The 24463-nt window shown below is 35.9% G+C and overlaps 1 protein-coding gene across 7 annotated transcripts in view; it reads left to right on the top strand.

Annotated features, from left to right (window-relative positions):
* The window catches only part of LOC136029950 (zinc finger protein 271-like), an 80312-nt gene that overhangs the window by 31946 nt on the left and 23903 nt on the right, over positions 1-24463 (top strand). For 6 of the 7 annotated variants that reach the window (XM_065708494.1, XM_065708497.1, XM_065708493.1 and 3 more), the window contains one exon: positions 23864-24013. In XM_065708494.1, the coding sequence (XP_065564566.1) occupies positions 23864-24013 (150 nt within the window). Of the gene's footprint in view, positions 1-820; positions 5443-23863; positions 24014-24463 lie in introns of those variants that run through there. The other variant, XM_065708498.1, reaches the window with a different exon arrangement.

The raw sequence follows: 24463 nt of genomic DNA on the forward strand, positions 1-24463 counted from the left end.
AAAAAAGACCAATTCAAAAACGAATGTATATACAGACCGGGAAACCGGGACACAAATGACGACCGGGACACCGGAACACAAGGAATATAAATGACGCCCGGGACACTCAAAGAGAAATCACAGACTGGGACACCGGGACACAAATGACGACCGGGACACAGGGAATATAAATGACGACCGGGACACAGGGACACAACTACAACGGGGACGCCGGGGGGCACAGGGGGATATATAAATGACGACGGCGACACAGGGAATGGTCGATTAGCAATCACCATCAACAAAGCTCAAGGGCAATCATTAGAATCATGAGGTATAGATCTGAATACGGATTGTTTTCCCATGGACCATTATATGTTGCATGTTCAAGAGTCGGTAAACCTGACAATCTATTTTTATGCACAGACAATGGGACAGCAAAGAATGTTGTATATTCGCAAGTTTTACGTAGTTAAAAACATATATATATATATATATATATATATATATATATATATATATATATATATATATATATATATATATATATATATATATATATATATATATATATATATATATATATATATATATATATATATTCACAGGTGGGACATAGGGACACAGCTACAATGGCGCGTATCTAATATGGCGCGTAACGACTTATGCGCGCGGGGGGGGCTTGGGGGTGGTGCGAAGCGCCACCCCAACAGCTAGTATATATATATATATATATTGAATTTCTTATAACAAGGAATTCAGTTCTGATGAAAAGGATAGGCAAATACTTTTGACTGTAGTGAGCAGGGAAATTGTAAATTTTTTTTATTCTTTGTTTTAGATGTCATGGCTGCGGCTTTGGTTTGCAATGACAAGATCTCAAGAGAAAACGAAACACAAAATATATTGGTGGAATCTAATTCATTTCTGAAATCAGGAAATGGCTATGTTTGTCAGCCTCCTGAAGGAAGAGGAAGTATTTCGTCTGCGTTGCCTCAGCTCAGAAATTATAAATATTTTGGATCAGAAATAACATTTTCAATGAAACGTTCTTCTAAAGTGGGATGCCAAGATTTGCTAGATTTAAAACCAACTGTCATCTTATATAGGCTACCAAGCAAGGCTATAGAAGAAGCAGTAGTTGCCATCTGGAAATGCTCACTGTGTGGAAAAATGGAAAACTCGCTTCTTCTTCTGGATCTTCACAAGAGAACTAGGTGCGAAAAATTGTCATCATTTGAATGTGAAAGATGTCCTGCTGTGTTTAGCAATTATTTGGTTTTTGTTGTACATTTTATTGAGCACCAATTGGGAGAGAAACGAAAATGTCCGATATGTTTATATGACGGAATTGGTGACATAAAACAACACTTACTCTCAGCTGGCCATGTTTCGTTTCATGTGCCTCAATCTGAATCAATAAATAGTTTTTTCGGAGAAGAAGATATGAAACTCCACAAAAGAATACATACTGGTGAAAAACCATACGAGTGTCAGTTATGCACTAAGAAGTTTTTACGCAAGTCAGACCTGAATACTCACCAACGTGTTCACGATGGAAAAAAGCCATACAAGTGTAACATATGCAATAAAGTTTTCTCTCAGTTTTCAAGTTTGCATAGTCACTCTAAATTGCATAAAAGTGAAAAACCTTACCAATGTGAGATATGTAGCAAGAACTTTGCTCTTAAATCGTATCTTAAAAAACACAAAGTATATCATAGCAACAAGAAATCACACGAATGTCAAATATGCCACAAAAAGTTTTTTCGGAAGTGTGAACTCATCTGTCACACACGAATTCATAATGGGGATAAGCCATATGAATGCAAAGTATGCAATAAATCTTTTCGTCAAAGGGCAAATTTTGACACACATTTGAGAGTTCATAGCAAAGACAAACCTTATACATGTCAAATTTGTGCTAAAAAGTTTTCTGACAAGTCAACCCTGAACAAACACCACCGTGTTCACGATGGGAAAAAGCCATACGAGTGTAAAATATGTAATGCAGTATATCCTCACTATTCAGGTTTAAATAAGCACTTAAAACTTCATTATAATCAAGAAGATTGCAAACCTGAGATAAGTAGCGAAAACATTGCTGTTGATTCATCTTTAAGAAAAGACGAAATAATTCATATTAACGAGAAAGCATACGGATGTCAAATATGCGGTTGGAAGTTTTTAAGAAAGCAATCACTTACCCATCACTTAAGTGTTCACAATGGAGAAAAACCCTACAAATGCAAAATATGCACCAAAGGTTTCGCACAAAGTTCCTATTTGATTAGACACTTAAGAGTCCATAGCAAAGAGAAGCCTTATGTATGCTTAATTTGCAGCAAACCATTTGCTGGAAAGTCAAATTTGAATGAACACCAAAGAAGAGTCCATAATGGCGAAAAACCATTTGACTGCCAAATATGCAAAAAGAAATTTTTTCGGACTTCAGACTTAAATAGACACCAAAGAAGAGTCCACAACGGTGAAAAACCATTTGACTGCCAAATATGCAATAAGAAATTTTTCAAGACTTCAGATTTAAAGAGACACCAAATAATTCACTCTGGTGAAATGCCATTTCAGGGTGATTTATAACAGTTCTTCAATCAAAAGAATGTGTCAGGAAACCACATGAAGATTACCAATGGTGGGAAATTATCTGAAACAGCTTATAAAATAAAGCTTTTTGCATGTAAGCTCCGTTGCAAAGGTTACGAGGAAAAACTGATAATGAAAAAAAAGTCTTAAAGTTGAAATTTACATGAGTTTTTCCTTAAGAATTCTCTTGAAAATCTTATTTTTTAGTTGTGTTAGCTAAGAGACATTTTGTTTTTAGATATGCTTATGTTTATGAAGTATATTTAGATGATGTTTGTGACGAATCTATTTGTGACCTTCAAATGTAAAAGCTGGTTTTTTCTCTTAAGAATTTTACAAAAGCGTCTTTTTCATAATTTGTAATTAAACTGCTTTTGAATCGTTTTGTTCGAAAAAATTGTAATTAAACCTTAAGTAATTTGTCCGGTTCAAAATTTAAATTCCAGTTTTATTTTTGAAGCCCTTGATTTGAATCAGATCAAGCTTATCCATGTACTTTAAACTAAGAGTTCGGTGATTTTTATTGAATTTCTCTCTAACCTAAAAGTGGTTTAGCAAAACAAATTCAAAAATATTATTTTTTCATTATTTTTCAGTTATGCTTGCTTGACGCATGCATTAAAAAGAATAGAAAAAATACTTAAAATAGATCTAAGCATATAAAGGACAGACAAGATTGGTATCTTTCAAAAATACAGAATTGTTACATTGTGTTCATGCTTACTTCGACTTCCTGCCTTTTTCTTTAGGACTGATATGGCAATGGCTTCCCTTTTATTCAGACCCAGAATCTACATTCCAAGAGGCACTTCCATATGAAGTTTTAGCAAATTGCCGAATCAGTTTGCATATTTCACAAGTTAGATACAACAGAGCAGCACAATTCTTCAAGTGGGACTCTACAAGAGCCCCTGCGAGATCAATGAACATTTTCCTCCTTGGAATATTATTCTCCTCGATACAGCAAGATGGATACCTCCTATGCTTAGCATTGCTGGCCAAATTGCCATCGGTTAACCTTGTCCTTCAACTGGTGCTACAATCTGAGCGCTTTTGATCAAACGAGACAAATGATGCTTTTAGTTCCATTGTAAAATTTAACTATCTCTGACTTAATGGTATTTGTCCAACAAATGCAAAAAACTGCTTTAATGCTTTTAATGAAGATAATAAAACTACTCGATTTTGACAGTGCATATGATACGAAAGTGATTTGGTTTCGGGAACCGAATGCAGAAGATCAGCTTTCTCCTTTATTGTTTGGCAGAAGAGAGGTGAGAACATCCTCTTGTTCCCCTTCAGCGTCTCAAAACAGGTTCAGTGTCTTGCCTTCACTTTTCTGAGAGATAAAAAGATGAGTAAGAACTGTCTCCTGTAGCATTCCAGTTGGTATAACTGATCTGGTCTGCCAGTGTGACAGCAATTCATCTGGGAATGCTAGCATTCGACTCCTTGATCAGTGGTGTTTCTTTTCTAGCATTCATGACTGCTTTGTAGAGGTAAAATGTTTTCTTATCGGCTAAGACTCCCCTAATTTTATCTCGCATTTGACTCCCCAGGAGAGTTGTTTGTTTTTAGGTTAACTATAAATGTTAAAACAGTTCTTGTGTTGGCGCAAGAGGACTTTGGCTCTAGTTGAGAGTGCTTTGATCATTGGAGCACTTGATAAATCTTTGACAGACACAGTAACCAGAAAGTTGTCTCTCCCTTTACCAATAGAAGGTGAAAGGTATTTATAATGCTCGTTCCCAGACTAAGCACTAAGTTTTATCTTGTATTTAGCTCTCCAGGAGAGTTATTTGTTTTTAGGTTAACAATAAATGTTAAAAACAGTTTTTGTGTTGACGCAAGAGGACTTCGGCACTGACTGAGAGTGCTTTGATCATTGAACCTCAGGGAGCACTTGATAAATCTTTGACAGACATAGTAGCCAGAAAGTTGTTTCTCCCTTTACCAACAGAAGCTGAAAGGTATTTGGAATGCTCATTCCCAGACTTGAAGACATTAGCTAGGTACAGTAGACCAATAAAAGTAAGCATTTACGTGATGTCGGCTGGATTGAGGAAGGTATTCTTACCGAAAAGACAAAAATTACGACGTTGTAGACAGTCAGTAATCATAGAATCTGTGTGATAAACACGATTCTGAATCATTTGAGGGCTTATGATGAGGTCCTTGGCCTTCTTAGTGGTATCTGACTTCTATCCTCGAGCATGACCCTTAAGGCATAGGTTACTGTTTGATGCTTGAGTTTTACTGTTGACTGTTTGAGTTTTAAGCATTTCTATCATGTAATGTGTTGCTATAGCATGCATAAGCAAACGTAAATAAATGAACCAAGCTTTTTGAAACACTCCAAGCTTTACCGTAGACCCTCGTGTCACGTTGGATACTAATTTTTCTTGGAAGGTTCAGACAACCATTAGAAACGTAAAACTAGATAAATTCTTGGAGTAGTGATGAGTGTCAAAATGTTAAAAAAGTCGCACTTTTGGTTGGTTAGAGTCTATCAGACAATACTCCTTGTAGCTTCTAAGCTATAAAAGATGCAACAAACTCCATCGGTCAGCTATCAAAGCTTGAATATTACTGAGATTATCTGTCTGAATTGCATAATAGACTTAAGATGTAATTGCATAATAAAATCACATCTTATCGACGTTTCGCGATATCTATCGTGAATAAAATTCTCTTAGAAAACTATAATAGCTGTTATACATAACGTTTGAATAGATTGTTGATCCTAAAATATGCGAATTATTTTTCGCATTATGTCTAGGAATATGAAATTATTTTGTTTTGTCAGTCTTATATATGTATTTGTGTTTCAATAAAGATGTTGCATTCCATTCTAAATAATGGTGTCTAATTTCTAGATTTTAAACAGTTGTCTGTTTTGTCCTTCCATATTGTTCCCAAGAAATTTTGTCCCATATCTCGTGTTCCCACGGGAACTAACTTAGATAACGGAAGATCTAACACAGCATACTAGTTTTTTAATTTTTATGTACGTGGCTCTTGAAGAGAATCAAGATAGTCAGATTTTAGGCTTTAGAGTGTGTCCGCTTAGACTGAGTAAGAATATATGACGAATCTGGACGTGACCTCTAAACATAAAATTCGATTTAGGAGCGTGGCATAATTTTGCTTTCAAAAATCCTACATAAGTGCCTCTTATTATTGTAAATAAATTTCCTTCAATTTTAAACGATTTTTCATTGTCAAGAGGGAAATTTTCAACTTTCCCTTAGGAGTGCTTGACCAAAATTTTCCATCTGCTTTAAAAAAGTAGTTAACTAACATATGTTGATTTTCTCCTTAAATATGACAGACTGTTTATATTACATTTCAAAGCCCAGAAAGAATTTATATTATTCAAAGACTCCCTTTTTATATCCATCCAGAAGGTACCCATTTCCCTTACGTTTTACCTTATGACAGCCTCCGACTCTCTTCGAGGTCGAATATCTTAAGAAATCTGTCATCCGCAAAACTTGCATGATGATAAACTGATGATTAAAGTTGCTTGTGCTAATTTATTAAGCTCTTCCGTAATCCGATATAGTTAAGCTACATTATAGCTGTATTATAGATAAATCTACAATCTATATGAATTGGCAAGCATCAAACACTTTGTGGTAACGAACCGTAAGTAAGGAACGACTCGGCTCAATAGTAACCAAACTTCTAGAAGACCGATTTTTGATAATAATAAATACATCAGATAGTTGGTTTTTTTATGCATATTTCCAATATATAAGACTCATTAAGTTTAATGTTACTCATCAAAAGCTACGCGCCTGGGAATATTTACCTGATTTTTGAAAAAGGGGAAAAACAGCCCCCAAGGGTCAAGGAATTTTATTGAGCATAGCATCACCAGATATAGCGTATCCGAAAACCCTACTATTGAGGTTTCAATCTCCCATCTGCCAAAATATGCATTTTTTTTTATTTTATTGCCTGAAGAAAGATCACGTTTTTTTTTTTTTTTTTTTTTTTTTATTCTTAACAGGGGTGGTCACAGTGAACCAATGATTTTAGAATATCATGAAAGGGTACATCTGAACGATATTTAAAAGTTTAGTCCCTTTTTAATTGACCAAAAAGACTAGAGGACAAATAACCCCCTTCCCACGTCCTTTCCTCCCTAAAGTTCGTCCTGCATGGAATTTTCCGTCTGGAGAAATTTTATAGAGTAAATTTTTTGTGCGGTTGGAATTCTGTGATGGATTTTCTGTGGCAGGGCGCCTATTTTCCGTGGGAGAAATTCTTTATGGGGGATTTATCGTCAGGGGGAATTTTCCTTGGCAGAAGCTTTCCAATTGGTGGGGGGGGGATGATTTCAGGAAATAAAATATTCCACACAGGGTCGATTTCTGGCATGACTTGAAACGATAAGAAATTAAGTAAAAAACAGTTTGTTTTTTTTTCAAATGAAATTATGCCAAGGAGAAATTTCAATGCCGAATTGTCCACAAATTACTTTCTGGGGGGAATTTACAATCAGGATGGAATCGTCTGGGGGATTTTACGTTTGAGGGGGTGATTTTTTATGAAAGGGGATTTTCCATGGGGGGGGGGGAGGAAATTTCCCGGCATTATATGAAAAAAAAGCGATCAGAAAATAAATACAACAACAAAATTTTTCCAACTGATAGTAAGGAGTAAAGTTAAGACTTTAAATGAACAGAAATAATTTCTATAACCTATGGACTAAAAAAAAATAATGTGAAGAGAGGGGTATTGAGGAGGAGACAGACCCTTATATATGGAATAGTTTCTGATCGTCTTAGTTTCAATGTTGCTCCATACTTTCAGTTGAAACAAATTTGATTCTTTATATTTAATATTGGATAAGCTTAGTGGTTCTCAATGGTATCTCTGAGTCAGGTGACCTGAAATTGTTTGTTTTGTTAATTTATTTTGTCATTTCTGGCATGACTTGAAAAAGATAAGAAGTGAAGTAAAAAACAAATCTTTTTTTTCAAATCAAATCATGCTAAGGAGAATTTTCAAGCGAAATCGTCCTCAAACAACTTTCTGGGGGGGGGAGGGGCTAGTATGGAATTTTCCGGATGGTATCCTACCCGGGAGGGGGAATTTTCCATAAAGGGAAAGGTGAATTTCTCAACATTATTTGAAAAAAGCGATCAGAAATGAAACACAACACATGAATGAAACAAACACGTTTTTTCAACTGAATGTTATGAGTAACGTTGAAACTTAGAATGAACTGAAATAATTCCGTGTATGAAAGGGGCTGTCCCCTCCTCAGTACTCCACTGTCTGCACTAAAGATTGACCTTCTGTCCCAATTCTTTAAGAGCAATTCCTGAAACACGAGAGCCGTTTAATCAGAAACAGAAGCTTTTTCAAAAGTACTTTGGATGCTTGCATTATGCAGGCTTATCTTAGTTTTGAAAAGATTTTTGGAGAAACTAAGGTTCAGCGGGGGGGGGGGGGGTCAAAATGAGGTCTAGGTGGTGACAAACTGCCACATAGTAAATTACACCTCTGAAGGGGAACATACTTGATTCTTGGTTTCAAAAGTCTGTAGAGGTAATAAGGTAAATATATTCTGGAATATTAAGGGGAGTGTCGAGCTTAATCATGCACACTATGTTCATGTAGCCTGTAAAAAGCACATACCAGCATTTAACTTTCTCCCCTAAAATACCATCAGCCACCTCACAAACTATTGTCCTAAAACCATTCCGTCCATTTTCTGTACTGTCAAATTATCAACTCTAGCCGTTTATTTTTTTAATTTTTCCTGGAAAGTTTTTCTTAGCTTCAAATCTGAGTGTCTATTAGCGTTGACAACAAAACGAAGCTTTCTTATGAATCATCTTGACATACATCTTAAAATACAAATAATTCCAACAAGGTTGAACATGTAAATATTCTAACTTGTATTTGACCTCATGACATTACCTAACATTTTTAGAATACTGCAAAACTGAGTATGGGAGTTCAGTTGCTAGAGGTTTCAGTTATGCAAGGATTCAGTTGCATGGGGGTACAGTTGAATGGGGGTACAGTTACACGGGGGTTTAGTTACACAGAAGTTTTGTTAAACGGGTTGAGTTGCACTGAGGTTTAATTGCAGAAGGGTTCAGTTGCACGATGTTTCAGTTGCACAGGGGTCAGCTTCACAGGGATTCAGTTGTACGTGGATTCAGTTACACTGGAGTTCAGTTGCACGTGGGTTCACTTATACGGGAGTTCAGTAGCGACTAGAGTCAGTATATCTTCTCACAAGATCCGTTTGCGAGATGAACAGGGTTGTTTCAATGTAAGCTAGTTTGTAATACGCTGATACACTAGATAGTTGACTAGAGTCGAGAAAGAGCGGCGAATCAACACCTAATGCAGAAATTGACTCTAACTGTGGAAGAGCATTCACGAATCGGTTTTCAATCTCAGAGCACTATCTATCCACAACAAGAAAATAATCGCTTCTGAAAGCATCTTTTGTTGATTCAGTAAGATCTTTTTTTCTGAAAGTTGACATGGTGAGGAATCAGAATTCTGAAAACTTTGCAAATGGTCTTTCCAATGGTCGCACTCACGAGAAAATTCTTTTGCCTTATGAAATATTTCGTTAAAAGCTTTGTCAGTTCAAATGTTTATAATTTCATCTCATGTAGCTGTAATATGAACAGTAGCTCTAGAGAAAACTAGATCTATCACCTATAGCTGCTCAGACAGAGTTCGTGGCAAAAAAAAATCCATTAGATGAAGTTTAAATTTAAATTCAAACGTCTAAAGTCTGGTTGCAAGTCCATGGGCCTGAGCAGCCGATTCCATGTCTCTAGATGTTTTGGTAATTGGTAAAATGGCCAAAACACGGTTGTATCTATTCAGGACTTTAATCAATAATCTATATCAGTATGTCTATCTTGTAGTTGACTGTTTTTCCTGCTGAAGAACAGTTATACCAGCAGCTTTTTAAGCATTAACAAGCAGTTGGGTGCGTGTATTGCTATTCGCGATAAAACGGTACAGCTCTTGAAGAACAAAGAAGAAATAAATCATTCATCTCTAGTTCTGAATGTAATCACCCATTACAAGGTAATTTATGAAGCCATGAGCATGGCAGGAAATGTAAATTGCTTGTGGTGCGATTGCTTCAATACCGGCTTGTATACCTGAAAAGTGGCCGCTTACGGAATCGGCTTGGTATTTTCATTGAAACATTAAAACAACAGAAAATTTGCCCCCTCCCCTCTGCATGCTGAAAAGTAAAATTGCCCCTCCCCGTTTTAAATTTCCTTGAATTGACATCAATTGATAGCTCTGACTTTTCTTCAATGCTCTGGTTATTCTTGTATAGCTTTTATTTGTTTGATTTTTGATGTTTTCTCACTTTTTCAAAAGTTGATTCAAGCTAAGCCCCCCCCCCAACCATTGATAAAGCTTTTTGGTTATGAATTTGAATTACTTGACCTTCAATTGTTGGTACAATTTCTTTTTAATTGTTATATTAACAAATCTTATCCTTCTTTCATATTCTCATTTATTCATAATCTTTGCTGTGTGAGATTAGGCTCTCTCCCGACGTACTATCCAATATATTTCCCAACTATCAAGTATATTGGACAACTTTCCGATATATTTACCACTAGCAAATATATTGTATGATTTTCCAATATATTTGCAAATCCAAGCATGATTAACAGTGAAGCCTCTGAAAGAACCTCAACACAACTATTCCACGATTATCCACAACTATTGAGTTAAAATTGAATAGTTGTGTTGAGGTTCTTTCAGAGGCTTCACTGTTAATCACGCTCGGATTTGCAAATATATTGTATGATTTTCCAATATATTTGCAAATCCAAGCATGATTAACAGTGAAGCCTCTGAAAGAACCTCAACACAACTATTCCACGATTATCCACAACTATTGAGTTAAAATTGAATAGTTGTGTTGAGGTTCTTTCAGAGGCTTCACTGTTAATCACGCTCGGATTTGCAAATATATTGTATGATTTTCCAATATATTTGCAAATCCAAGCATGATTAACAGTGAAGCCTCTGAAAGAACCTCAACACAACTATTCCACGATTATCCACAACTATTGAGTTAAAATTGAATAATTGTGTTGAGGTTCTTTCAGAGGCTTCACTGTTAATCACGCTCGGATTTGCAAATATATTGTATGATTTTCCAATATATTTGCAAATCCAAGCATGATTAACAGTGAAGCCTCTGAAAGAACCTCAACACAACTATTCCACGATTATCCACAACTATTGAGTTAAAATTGAATAGTTGTGTTGAGGTTCTTTCAGAGGCTTCACTGTTAATCACGCTCGGATTTGCAAATATATTGTATGATTTTCCAATATATTTGCAAATCCAAGCATGATTAACAGTGAAGCCTCTGAAAGAACCTCAACACAACTATTCCACGATTATCCACAACTATTGAGTTAACATTGAATAGTTGTGTTGAGGTTCTTTCAGAGGCTTCACTGTTAATCACGCTCGGATTTGCAAATATATTGTATGATTTTCCAATATATTTGCAAATCCAAGCATGATTAACAGTGAAGCCTCTGAAAGAACCTCAACACAACTATTCCACGATTATCCACAACTATTGAGTTAAAATTGAATAGTTGTGTTGAGGTTCTTTCAGAGGCTTCACTGTTAATCACGCTCGGATTTGCAAATATATTGTATGATTTTCCAATATATTTGCAAATCCAAGCATGATTAACAGTGAAGCCTCTGAAAGAACCTCAACACAACTATTCCACGATTATCCACAACTATTGAGTTAAAATTGAATAGTTGTGTTGAGGTTCTTTCAGAGGCTTCACTGTTAATCACGCTCGGATTTGCAAATATATTGTATGATTTTCCAATATATTTGCAAATCCAAGCATGATTAACAGTGAAGCCTCTGAAAGAACCTCAACACAACTATTCCACGATTATCCACAACTATTGAGTTAAAATTGAATAGCTGTGTTGAGGTTCTTTCAGAGGCTTCACTGTTAATCACGCTCGGATTTGCAAATATATTGTATGATTTTCCAATATATTTGCAAATCCAAGCATGATTAACAGTGAAGCCTCTGAAAGAACCTCAACACAACTATTCCACGATTATCCACAACTATTGAGTTAAAATTGAATAGTTGTGTTGAGGTTCTTTCAGAGGCTTCACTGTTAATCACGCTCGGATTTGCAAATATATTGTATGATTTTCCAATATATTTGCAAATCCAAGCATGATTAACAGTGAAGCCTCTGAAAGAACCTCAACACAACTATTCCACGATTATCCACAACTATTGAGTTAAAATTGAATAGTTGTGTTGAGGTTCTTTCAGAGGCTTCACTGTTAATCACGCTCGGATTTGCAAATATATTGTATGATTTTCCAATATATTTGCAAATCCAAGCATGATTAACAGTGAAGCCTCTGAAAGAACCTCAACACAACTATTCCACGATTATCCACAACTATTGAGTTAAAATTGAATAGTTGTGTTGAGGTTCTTTCAGAGGCTTCACTGTTAATCACGCTCGGATTTGCAAATATATTGTATGATTTTCCAATATATTTGCAAATCCAAGCATGATTAACAGTGAAGCCTCTGAAAGAACCTCAACACAACTATTCCACGATTATCCACAACTATTGAGTTAACATTGAATAGTTGTGTTGAGGTTCTTTCAGAGGCTTCACTGTTAATCACGCTCGGATTTGCAAATATATTGTATGATTTTCCAATATATTTGCAAATCCAAGCATGATTAACAGTGAAGCCTCTGAAAGAACCTCAACACAACTATTCCACGATTATCCACAACTATTGAGTTAAAATTGAATAGTTGTGTTGAGGTTCTTTCAGAGGCTTCACTGTTAATCACGCTCGGATTTGCAAATATATTGTATGATTTTCCAATATATTTGCAAATCCAAGCATGATTAACAGTGAAGCCTCTGAAAGAACCTCAACACAACTATTCCACGATTATCCACAACTATTGAGTTAAAATTGAATAGTTGTGTTGAGGTTCTTTCAGAGGCTTCACTGTTAATCACGCTCGGATTTGCAAATATATTGTATGATTTTCCAATATATTTGCAAATCCAAGCATGATTAACAGTGAAGCCTCTGAAAGAACCTCAACACAACTATTCCACGATTATCCACAACTATTGAGTTAACATTGAATAGTTGTGTTGAGGTTCTTTCAGAGGCTTCACTGTTAATCACGCTCGGATTTGCAAATATATTGTATGATTTTCCAATATATTTGCAAATCCAAGCATGATTAACAGTGAAGCCTCTGAAAGAACCTCAACACAACTATTCCACGATTATCCACAACTATTGAGTTAACATTGAATAGTTGTGTTGAGGTTCTTTCAGAGGCTTCACTGTTAATCACGCTCGGATTTGCAAATATATTGTATGATTTTCCAATATATTTGCAAATCCAAGCATGATTAACAGTGAAGCCTCTGAAAGAACCTCAACACAACTATTCCACGATTATCCACAACTATTGAGTTAAAATTGAATAGTTGTGTTGAGGTTCTTTCAGAGGCTTCACTGTTAATCACGCTCGGATTTGCAAATATATTGTATGATTTTCCAATATATTTGCAAACCCAAGCATGATTAACAGTGAAGCCTCTGAAAGAACCTCAACACAACTATTCCACGATTATCCACAACTATTGAGTTAAAATTGAATAGTTGTGTTGAGGTTCTTTCAGAGGCTTCACTGTTAATCACGCTCGGATTTGCAAATATATTGTATGATTTTCCAATATATTTGCAAATCCAAGCATGATTAACAGTGAAGCCTCTGAAAGAACCTCAACACAACTATTCCACGATTATCCACAACTATTGAGTTAACATTGAATAGTTGTGTTGAGGTTCTTTCAGAGGCTTCACTGTTAATCACGCTCGGATTTGCAAATATATTGTATGATTTTCCAATATATTTGCAAATCCAAGCATGATTAACAGTGAAGCCTCTGAAAGAACCTCAACACAACTATTCCACGATTATCCACAACTATTGAGTTAAAATTGAATAGTTGTGTTGAGGTTCTTTCAGAGGCTTCACTGTTAATCACGCTCGGATTTGCAAATATATTGTATGATTTTCCAATATATTTGCAAATCCAAGCATGATTAACAGTGAAGCCTCTGAAAGAACCTCAACACAACTATTCCACGATTATCCACAACTATTGAGTTAAAATTGAATAGTTGTGTTGAGGTTCTTTCAGAGGCTTCACTGTTAATCACGCTCGGATTTGCAAATATATTGTATGATTTTCCAATATATTTGCAAATCCAAGCATGATTAACAGTGAAGCCTCTGAAAGAACCTCAACACAACTATTCCACGATTATCCACAACTATTGAGTTAACATTGAATAGTTGTGTTGAGGTTCTTTCAGAGGCTTCACTGTTAATCACGCTCGGATTTGCAAATATATTGTATGATTTTCCAATATATTTGCAAATCCAAGCATGATTAACAGTGAAGCCTCTGAAAGAACCTCAACACAACTATTCCACGATTATCCACAACTATTGAGTTAACATTGAATAGTTGTGTTGAGGTTCTTTCAGAGGCTTCACTGTTAATCACGCTCGGATTTGCAAATATATTGTATGATTTTCCAATATATTTGCAAATCCAAGCATGATTAACAGTGAAGCCTCTGAAAGAACCTCAACACAACTATTCCACGATTATCCACAACTATTGAGTTAAAATTGAATAGTTGTGTTGAGGTTCTTTCAGAGGCTTCACTGTTAATCACGCTCGGATTTGCAAATATATTGGAAAATCATCCAATATGTTTGCTAGTGGTAAATATATTGCAAAGTTCTTCAAGATTTTTATCAATTCTTTGAATTGTCCTTTTATATAATACATTTTTTTCTTTCTTGAAATCATAACAAATAAATGGTCTCAAACTCATGCTTTGATTATTTCAAAATTCAAGAAGCTAAATTTCAAGACAGTTTAAGAAACAAAATTCATAAAATAAGCATTTTGAATTAAATCAAATTTAAGTGTAATTTGTTAGCTGGAGGTAAAGAAGAAAAAAGCGCTAGTAACTTGAAAAATACCTTGCGGTCTGGTGTCTTTTAGCGATAATCTGTCTATGGCTACTATGAATGGAAAAAGGTCTTTTGGTTTACAAATTGTTGTTCTATTTACAAAGTCCAGAAGCAGAGAAGACCTGTGTCACATACGACAGATTCAAGAGACTCAAAGAAATATACCCCTGGTTCCCACTGCTGCGATTTCGCGCAAAATCGTGCAACATGCGACAAATGACACAAATCGTGCAACAAACGACGCAGAACCATCCGTTTTTGACAATGTCGGAGGCGTTGAATAATATCAACTCATACGACAAATCGCATGCGATGTTCTGATTAAGAAAAAAAAATCATAACCAAAGTCATGGAGCTGATAGAAAAGTAATACAAGTAATACTTGTTTATTCTAAGTTAAAGGTTCTACAGAAGCTAATTTATATTGTTTAAGGTTTGTTCATTCTAGAGTTTGTCGTAGCGACGCAAAAGTCTGCGTTTCTTTGTGAACCTCCATCCGATTCTGTCGGACATCTGTTCTGCCAGAAAAAAAATCGTTTCGGGATTGACGCAGCAGTGGGAAGCAGCCCACAGAGTAAATAATACTAATACATATATAGAGGGGATCACTGCTCTAGAATCACTTAACCGAAATGTATAATTTTATTGCGAATTTTGGGATGCCTTACTTTATTGTAATGAAAGTCAGGCACCGTAGCTCTACAAACAAGGCAACAAAAATGCGTTGTAAAATATGAAATAAAATAATAAATAAATATGTTTGGGAATGAAACTCACAATTGATTTTTGTGAAGTAAAGCTCTATTAGAAACGGATTTGTTTTAATAGAGGGTACTTTTATGCAAATTTTTTTTTACACTTAAAATCAAAACAATAGAACTAGTAACTACCGATTTGGGGCCCCTCCTAAAATAGGGGAAGGACTATAGCCCCAGCCAGCACCTATCCCCCCTTAAATGACGCCTCTGATTCAGAAATTCCTCACAATTAACTAAGATGTTGTATCTGACAGAGATCACTGGTCGATCAGTTAAGTACTTAAATCCAAAGATTAAAACCTGTTTTTAGCATGAATAACCAGCTGCGCTTAAAAAGGATTTGATGTTTTATGACTAGATGCCATAGGGAAAAGAGGCTCAATGCCAACTCATCAGACACTAGCATTTCTTTACATACGTTCTGTCTTACATGCATCCCATGCTCATCACTACGGCAAAGAGACAACGACTATGATCTGAAGTTCTGAAGTTCTGAACCTGGCTAGGTTCTGTATATTCGTTACAGACCTCCCTTTGCTGTTTCGTTGCAATATATTCTTAATTTGTGTCTAGTCAACGAATGTAATAAATAGCAGTTTTTTGACGACAAGAAAAATCGAGTCAGTCTCAAAATGGCTGAGCAGAATACTCTTTTGGAATTTCCCGTTACTAAGTGGGGTAAGTTCAATTTTGTAGTTTTTCTCACAACTCCAAGATTAAATAGAGTAATTGATAATAGAGGAATAATACATATAGAGCTGATCTCTGCGGGGGGAGGGGGTGTGCACTGGAAACAAAGTATATTATAAAAGTTTTTGGTACATGTCTGTGAAATGGAAAGTACTCAAGAAGTGAAGTTAGGTTAATCCTAATGAAATATAGTAAAACTCGATGATAACTAATACTTTAGAAACTAAATTATGGAAACTAAGACAAAGAATTGTGGAAAGCAGGCGGCAGAAGGTATTATAAATACCTAGTCTAACCCCTAACCACCACTGTATGCTAAAGAGAAACGTTGAAACTCAAAATGAAAAGAAATTAATCTGTGTTCCATTTCCTGTAACAGGAAAACTAAAAAGTTTCCTATTCTAATTAAATGGCCCCTGTCTTAGCCGTTCTTTAATAAATGGGGCAAGCAGTCAAACTTTAGCGTAAAGAGAAGGGTATTGAGGAGTGAAGAACTCTTCGTATATAGAATAATATCAATTCCTTTTGAGTTTTAATGTTGCTCCTTACTTTCAATTAAAAAAACGGGTAAAATTTTAGTTTAGTGACTTCTTGTTATCTCGGAAAGGGGAAGGTTAGGAAAATAAAACTTTCAGGGATTGGTCTACAGGCTAAAGTATATCCTGGGAAGGTATTTTGAAGTATCTACCTCCACTCCCTATCCCTATAGAGGGTCCTGACCTGTGATGACCTTTAAAAATATGTGTGTTATAAAAGTGAAACCTTGCAAAATAGATCTTCTGCTTGACTGAAGTACAACAAAACTGTTTTCAGCTTCACAACTTTGCTCAATCTCGATGTATGAGGTTTTAAAAATATGCGAATACATTTCCTAAATTTTGAAAAAAAAAACATTGATGGGCCTGTGGTTCAGAATTCTACTCAAATAACAGGAATTGCATTTTCAGAACTAAAGGCAGAGAAAAAGCAACTGGTAACTGAAAATTAACTGAAACTCAATGAAATGTTGTTTTGTAAAAACTTCAATAGGTTTAGATCTGTCAGGTAAGCGAATTTCATGGCCCTCTAGAGGGAGAAAGAGTGAAGGTGGGTACTTTAAAATGCATTCCCGGGATATACTTTAGCCTGTAGACCCATCCCCGAAAGTTTCATTTTCGTAACCTAACCCTTTTCCGAGATAGCAAGAAGTCACTAAACTAGAATTTTACCAAAAAACTTTTTATTTCAATTAATTTCTGTTCATATATAAACAATGCAGGTAAATCTGGCTCACCCTCCATGAAATACACACCCCTCCTCTCATGAGAAACTCCTACGTGAAAATTTTATCCAACCTAAACTACAGCTCCCTCCGTCAAGTTCCCTCCGGACAGATCCGTCCTCGCTGAAAATCCCCCCTTAAAATTTCTTGTGGACGATTTAGCCTGGAAAACCATCCTTAGCGTACTTTATTTTGAAAAAGACTGTGATCTCTAATCGGTTTCCCGATCACTCCGGCAATGACCCCTTCCGTGGAAATTTTGTTCTGGAAATCAAAAATCGTTGAAAATAGCTCCCGGATATTTTCTCCGGAACATATCCATATGCAAAATTGAGTTGGCAAAGAGAATGTAATACAATTAAAGGAATTTTGCATTAGGTTTCTGTCAAATACCCAATGTAAAATTTTCGCCTAGAACGCTTAAAAACGCTTAAAACGCTTTTTAAAAACGCTTAGAGTGGAGAAGTGCTTGGTTGACATAATTGGAAGGGATCCGCTCTCTTTGGAGGAGCTTTGGGCTGTTAATTTGGAAAAATTAGAAATATTGAGGTATTTTCAACCTCAGGACGGGTCACTGGATCTTAATGAAATTTGATATTTAGAAGGAACTCATGTCTCACAGCTCTTATGTCAAATCCCGACCAGATCTGTTGACATTGGGGAAAATTGGAGGGGGAATCGGAGATCTTGGAAAACCCTTAGAGTGGAGAAATCGGGATGAAACTTGGTGGGCAGAATAAGCAAATGTCGTAGATATGTGATTGGCGCAACCATACTGGATTTGCTCTCTTTGAAGGAGTTAAGGGGTGGGGCTCAGTGCTTTGGCGACTTTGGTGCTTCTGGACGTGCTAAGACGATGAAAATTGGTAGGCGTGTCTTTGAGCTGCACAAATTGACTTGATAAAGCCGTTTTCCCCGATTCGACCATCTGGGAGGCTGAAGGGAGCGGAAAAATTAGAAAAATGAGGTATTTACAAGTTACGAGTGGGGGATCAGATCTTAATGAATTTTGATATTTAGAAGGACCTTGTGACTCAGAGTTCTTATTTTAAATCCCGACTGGCATTAAGCCTCTGATTTTCCTTTTAAATCAATCTATTGATTCTTAGAATTTCGCTAGAGCTCATACCATATGAGCTCTTGGCTCTTCCGGCCTCGTCACAATTGCCATATGAGCTCTTAGCTCTTTTTGTCATATGTATAACAATAATATCCCCTAAACCTATTTCCTGTGATTGATTTCTCACTTCCATGGGAAATATTTCTGGAGATAAGAGGCACGCGATTCATGCGCTAAATAGAAAGCAATAAGCAGGCTATCGATCTAGAAGCTACGTACGGAATTCTCTGAGCGGGAAAGAACCTATCACATAGGATCTATTTCCAAAAATGTAATATTAGGAATGACATGTTCCCCGGTGGACTAGCATTACGTCACAAACAACCCCAACCCCCTACAGTATTACGTAACAAATATGTGTACATAATCAATACCAATGTCTTGAAGAAAACATTTGGATAGGTAGACAGTTTCGTGACCAGCAACTTCCTATAGTATTATGTAATAAACAGTTGTACATAATCTATAACAATGTCTTAAGCGATCAGCAACTCCAATAGTATTCCCTCAATGAGCACCTTAAAATCCAAAGGGCACCCACTGCTAAAATGTACGTTTACGATCTAATTAAACCCTTCCAGTATCCCACAATCACATCTTGGATGCAGTGTAGTTTAAAAATAACACCCGCCTTTTACTAAGTCAACCCTATCGTGATCCATATTTAGCTTTGCCAAAACGAAGTTAAGTTTCTTTGTTTTTTCTGCAAGATTTTGTTTCCAAATTTTTTCATTCTTGTTTTTTCTCCTTAGAATTATTATTTTGAAAACTAAGGGAGCAGGCAACTATTAAGATTTGTCATTGTGTTTTTTTTAATCAATAATTAACATCCTTCTTTGGAACAGTAAATGTGTCTTCTTTTAAAATTTGCATAATCAGGTTTGCAGCCACGTCTTAAAAGGTTACATTCCAACTGAATCATCTTCTAACTACATCCCGAGCAACTGAACCCCGAGCAAGTGAAACCTCGTGCATCTGATCCCAGGTGCAACTGAACATCTGTTTAACTGAACCCCCGTGTAATACAACCCCCATGCATCCCAACCCTCTTGTGAAAGAACCCTCCTGCAAATGAACCTCCGTGCAGCTCAATTCCATTCAAATGAACCATCATAGAACTCAACCACCGTGTGACTAAAACCCTTGCAGTTGAGCCCTTGTGTAGCTCAACCCCGTTTGACTTAACCCTTATGCAACTCAACCCCCGTTTGACTGAATTATCATGCAACTGAACCTCGTTGCAACTTAATTTCATTCAACTGAACCTCCATGCAACTCAACTCTCATTCAAATCAATATCCGTGTAATTCAACTCCATTCAGTTCAACCCTTGTTCAACTCAACCCCCAACAGTATCTTAAAACGCCTCAAGGCACTAAAATGCGATCTTAGATTCTTTTCTAGAGTGTAAAGTCTAAAAATCATAAAAGGCCTGCCACTAAAATCTTCATGATCGGAAAACATTGAACTGATGTTTAAAATCCCCCTCTTGAATACTCTCCTCCCCATAAAAGGTCCATTCTAGCTTATGCTAGCCTTTTTTGCTATTTTAGCCTTTAAATTCTATTCCATTCTATCCTATTATCTTTCCAAGGAAAAAATTGAAAAAAAACTTTTGAAAAATTACTAAGTGAAAAAAAATTAAGTCAAATACAAAACTGATTCGCTAATGATGGATGTTGTTTGTGTTCAATATTATCACTAAAATTAATTACGAAACAAATTCTTGGGAATTACAAAAAAAGTTCTTGATACCCGGGCGTGTCTTCTTTTTCTTAATTTTTTTTTTCTCCAGCCTTAGTGGGTCCCTTGAACATTTTAGGGGAGCTGAAAAGCTTAACCATCTGAGGTTCTCGGAATTAGTTTTTATTTCCCCTACCCAGAAAAGTCGTACATTCACTAGTCACTTTGTTACATGGTATACCTCACCCAAAGGTTCGGACTAAAAAAAGACGATGGATGCAATATTCAAATCTGCTTCTAAGTATAATTAAATAAAAAAAAAAACATTTTACTACAAGTAAGGAGCGACATTAAAACTTAAAATGAACAGAAATTATTTCGTAAATGAAAGGGGTTATCCCCTCTGCAACGCCCTGCTCTTTACGCTAAAGTTTGACTCTGTCACATCTCTACTTTTTAAAACAATAAAAAACTGTAACGTAAAGAGCGAGGCGTTGCGCAGGGGACAACCCCTTTCATATACGGAATAATTTCTATTCGTTTTAAGTTTTAATGCTGCTCTTTACTTGCAGTTCAAAAAGTTTTTTTTTTAATTTAATTTCTGAACGTTTTTGAATTAATGCATGTTTATATTTTGGCTCACCGCACATGAATAATTAAAACGAAATTTGCATATCATATTTTTGCTAAATGGCTTTCTCATAGTTTTGATCGGACGATTTTTATAAAAAAAGAGGGAGGAGGCATAATTGCCCTCCAATTTTTTGTTACTTAAAAATGCAACTAGATTTTTTTATTTTTTTGTACGAACGTTTTTGTTAGTAACAAACATATCTACCTTACGAATTAACTTACGTAACGAACTTCTATATTTGTGTAATTTTATTATGTATATGAGGGGGGTTTTCCCCCTCGTCAATACCTCGCACTTAACACTAAAGATGGAATTTTATCCCAAATTTTTAAGAATGACCCTGAATCGCAAAGTACATAGAATAAAAAGTTAAAATTACTAAAAAAAACTTTGGCGTAAAGGGCAAGGTATTATGGAGCAGACAAAACCCCTTATATACGTAATATTTTATGTTCGTTTTAAGTTTTAATGCTACTCATTACTTCCAGGTGAAAAATTTTTTTACATTTATTTTCTCATTGTTTTTTTCAATAATGCTAGAAAATACTGCACCCCCTGTAGTAAGTCATCATTTTAATGTTGATTTCAAATGTATAAGTTGCAACAAGTTTAGTCGTACCCATCAAAAGTTACGAGCCTGAGAAAATTTGCCTTATTTTAGAAAAAAAGAGGAAACATCCCCTAAAAGTCATAGAATCTTAACGAAAATCACAACATCAGATTCAGCGTATCAGAGAAACCTAATGTAAAAGTTTCAAGCTCCTATCTACAAAAATGTGGAATTTTGTTTTTTTGCCAGAAGCCAGATCACGGATGTGTGTTTTTTTTTTTTTTCAGGGATGATCTTATCGACCCAGTGGTCCTAGAATGTCGCGATAGGGCTCATTTTAACAGAAATGAAAGTTATAGTGCTCTTTTTAAGTGACAAAAAAATTGGAGGGTACCTACGCCCCCTCCCACGCTCATTTTTTCCCAATGTAACCGAATCAAAATTTTGACATAGCCATTTTGCTCAGCATAGTCAAAAAACCTAATAAATGTCTTTGGGGACGACTCAAACCCCCACAGTCTCCCGGGTAGGGGCTGCAAGTTACAAACTTTGACCATTGTTTACATATAGGAATGGTTATTGGGAAGTGTACAGACGTTCACAAGGGGACTTTTTCGCGTTGGGGGTGGGGGAACGGGTCAGGGGAAGGGGGTTACTACAGAGGATCTTTTCATGGAGGAATTCATCATGATAGAAGAGAACCTCCATGAAGGGGCACAGGATTTTCTAGCATTGTTTAAAAAACAATGGGAAAATACATAATTTTTTTTTTTCAACTGGAAGTAAGGAGCAGTATTAAAACTCAGAACGAACAGAAATTATTACATATATAAAGGCGTTCCTCTCCTCAATACCTCGCTCTTTATACTAAAGTATTCTTAGTAATTTCAACTATTTACTCTACGGCCTTTGTGATTCAGGGGTCATTCTTAAAGAATTGGGACAAAATTCATGCTTTAGTGTAAAGAGCTTGGTACTGGTGGGGGGGGGGCGAACCCCCTCATATACATAATAAAAACACGTAAATATTGAAGTTCGTTGTGTTAGTTAATTCATAAGTTACGTATATTTATTACTAATAAAGACGTTCGTGAAAAAATAAAAAGTTCTAGTTGCAGTTTTAAGTAACCAAAGATTGGAGGGCAACTAGGCCTCCCCCCCACCTCTTTTCTTATCAAAATCGTCTGATCATAACTATGAGAAAGTTATTTAGCCAAAAAAAAAAAAACACACACACACAAATTTCATTTTGATTATTCATGTGCGGTGAACCAAAATCAAAACATACATCAATTCAGAAAACAAACGTTCAGAAATTAAATAAAAAAGTAAGTTTTTGCAACTGAAAGTAAGGAGTGACATTATAATTTAAAACGAACAGAAATTATTCCGTATATGAAAGGGACTGTCTCCTCCTCGCTTTTTACGCTAAAGTTTTTTATTGTCTTAAAAAGTAGAACTATGACAAAGAGTCAACCTTTAGCGTAAAGAGTGGGACGTTAAGGAGGGGACAGCCCCTTTCATATACGGAATAATTTTTGTTCGTCTAATGTCGCTGCTTACTTTCAGTTGAAAAAAACTCGTTTTTTTTTTATTTAATTCCTAGTCTAGAGACGACGCCTTATTAAATAATCCTATTAGATAAAGCGGAACCTTAAGCTGAGTTGAGTCAAACAGGACTTGATTTAAATTGGGTTAAGTAACATGAGAGTTGAATCAAACAGGGTTGAATTAAACGGGGGTTAAGTTGAATGGGTGCTCATCTAAATGGTATTGCGTTGTAAGACTTCCAGTTACACGGTAGTTGAGCTGCAAGAAGATTCAGTTAACTGGTGTCGAATTGTACGAGGATTCAGTTAATTAGGGTTCAGTTTCATGAATGCTCAGTTCCGCGAGGGCTGAATTGCACGGAGGTCGAATTACACGGGGATTGAGTTAAATAATTTTCACCTGGGGTCAGATGCACAAGGGCTCAGTTGCATGTTTTCAGTAGATGAGAACATGGTATACAAAATCTTTACTGTTATTGTGAGTTTCCCGCAAAAATTCAAGAAATTCACTTTTAAAATACCTCAACCAAGTTTTAACCTAGTGTTTTAACATAATCTTTAACGCTCTTTCTATTGCCTGCTCAGTAGACTGCCAGAAATAAGTTTTTTTTTAGAAAAGGCGTTTCAAATTTACTGTTTTCAATAAAAAAGAGAGTCTCTAACTTGAAAGAGAGAAAAATTAAAAAAGTAAGTGACCTGTTTTACTCCATTATGCAGCCGTTTAAATGTTTAATCATCAATATAAATTTGGCTTAATGGAATCTTTTTTTGGATTTTAATTCTGGTGAGAACTTCAAATTTGATTTGCTTCATCTGTTGTTTATATTGCCTTTTTTTGCACAGAACCCGTTTGCTCTGTGGTTTTTGAACTAACTTAGTCAAAATTCAACTAAAATTAGCTTTCTTTCAGAAGTTGAGGATGATCTTCCCGAAGTTGCTAGCTCAAATGTATTATTTGATCGAAATGATGTTCCAACGGACACTGTTTTATCCATGTCTATACAGCCTAAATTTGAGTTTGGCTTTCTCCATCTGGAGTCCACTGTTGGTGTTAACAGAGGTAGGTGTAGAAACATGGTAAATCTTGCATCACAAACATAGATATGCATAGAGCCTTTTGATTTTGTTTAACACATTTCTCAGCGTTTCATTTAACTCGAGTTCGGCTTTCTCGATCTGGAGTCCACTGCTGGTGGTAAAACTGGTAGGTATAGAAGCATGGTAAATTTTTCAAAATTAAAGGTCATATTGAGTGTGTTCAGCGCATTTGGATTGTCAAACAGCTCGTGGTAACGAACTGTAGTAAGGAGCGACCTGGCTCAATAGTAACCAAAACTCTAAAAATGGAATTTTGATATCAATAGCTACATCAAAAGAATCGCATTTTAATGCTGATTTTAAATATATAAGTTTCATCAAGTTTAGTCTTACCCATCAAAAGTGACGAGCCTGAGAAAATTTGCATTATTTAAGAAAATAGGGGGAAACACCCCCTAAAAGTCGTAGAATC

Source organism: Artemia franciscana, chromosome 8 (assembly GCF_032884065.1).
Source record: "Artemia franciscana chromosome 8, ASM3288406v1, whole genome shotgun sequence".
Taxonomy (NCBI): Eukaryota; Metazoa; Arthropoda; class Branchiopoda; order Anostraca; family Artemiidae; genus Artemia; species Artemia franciscana.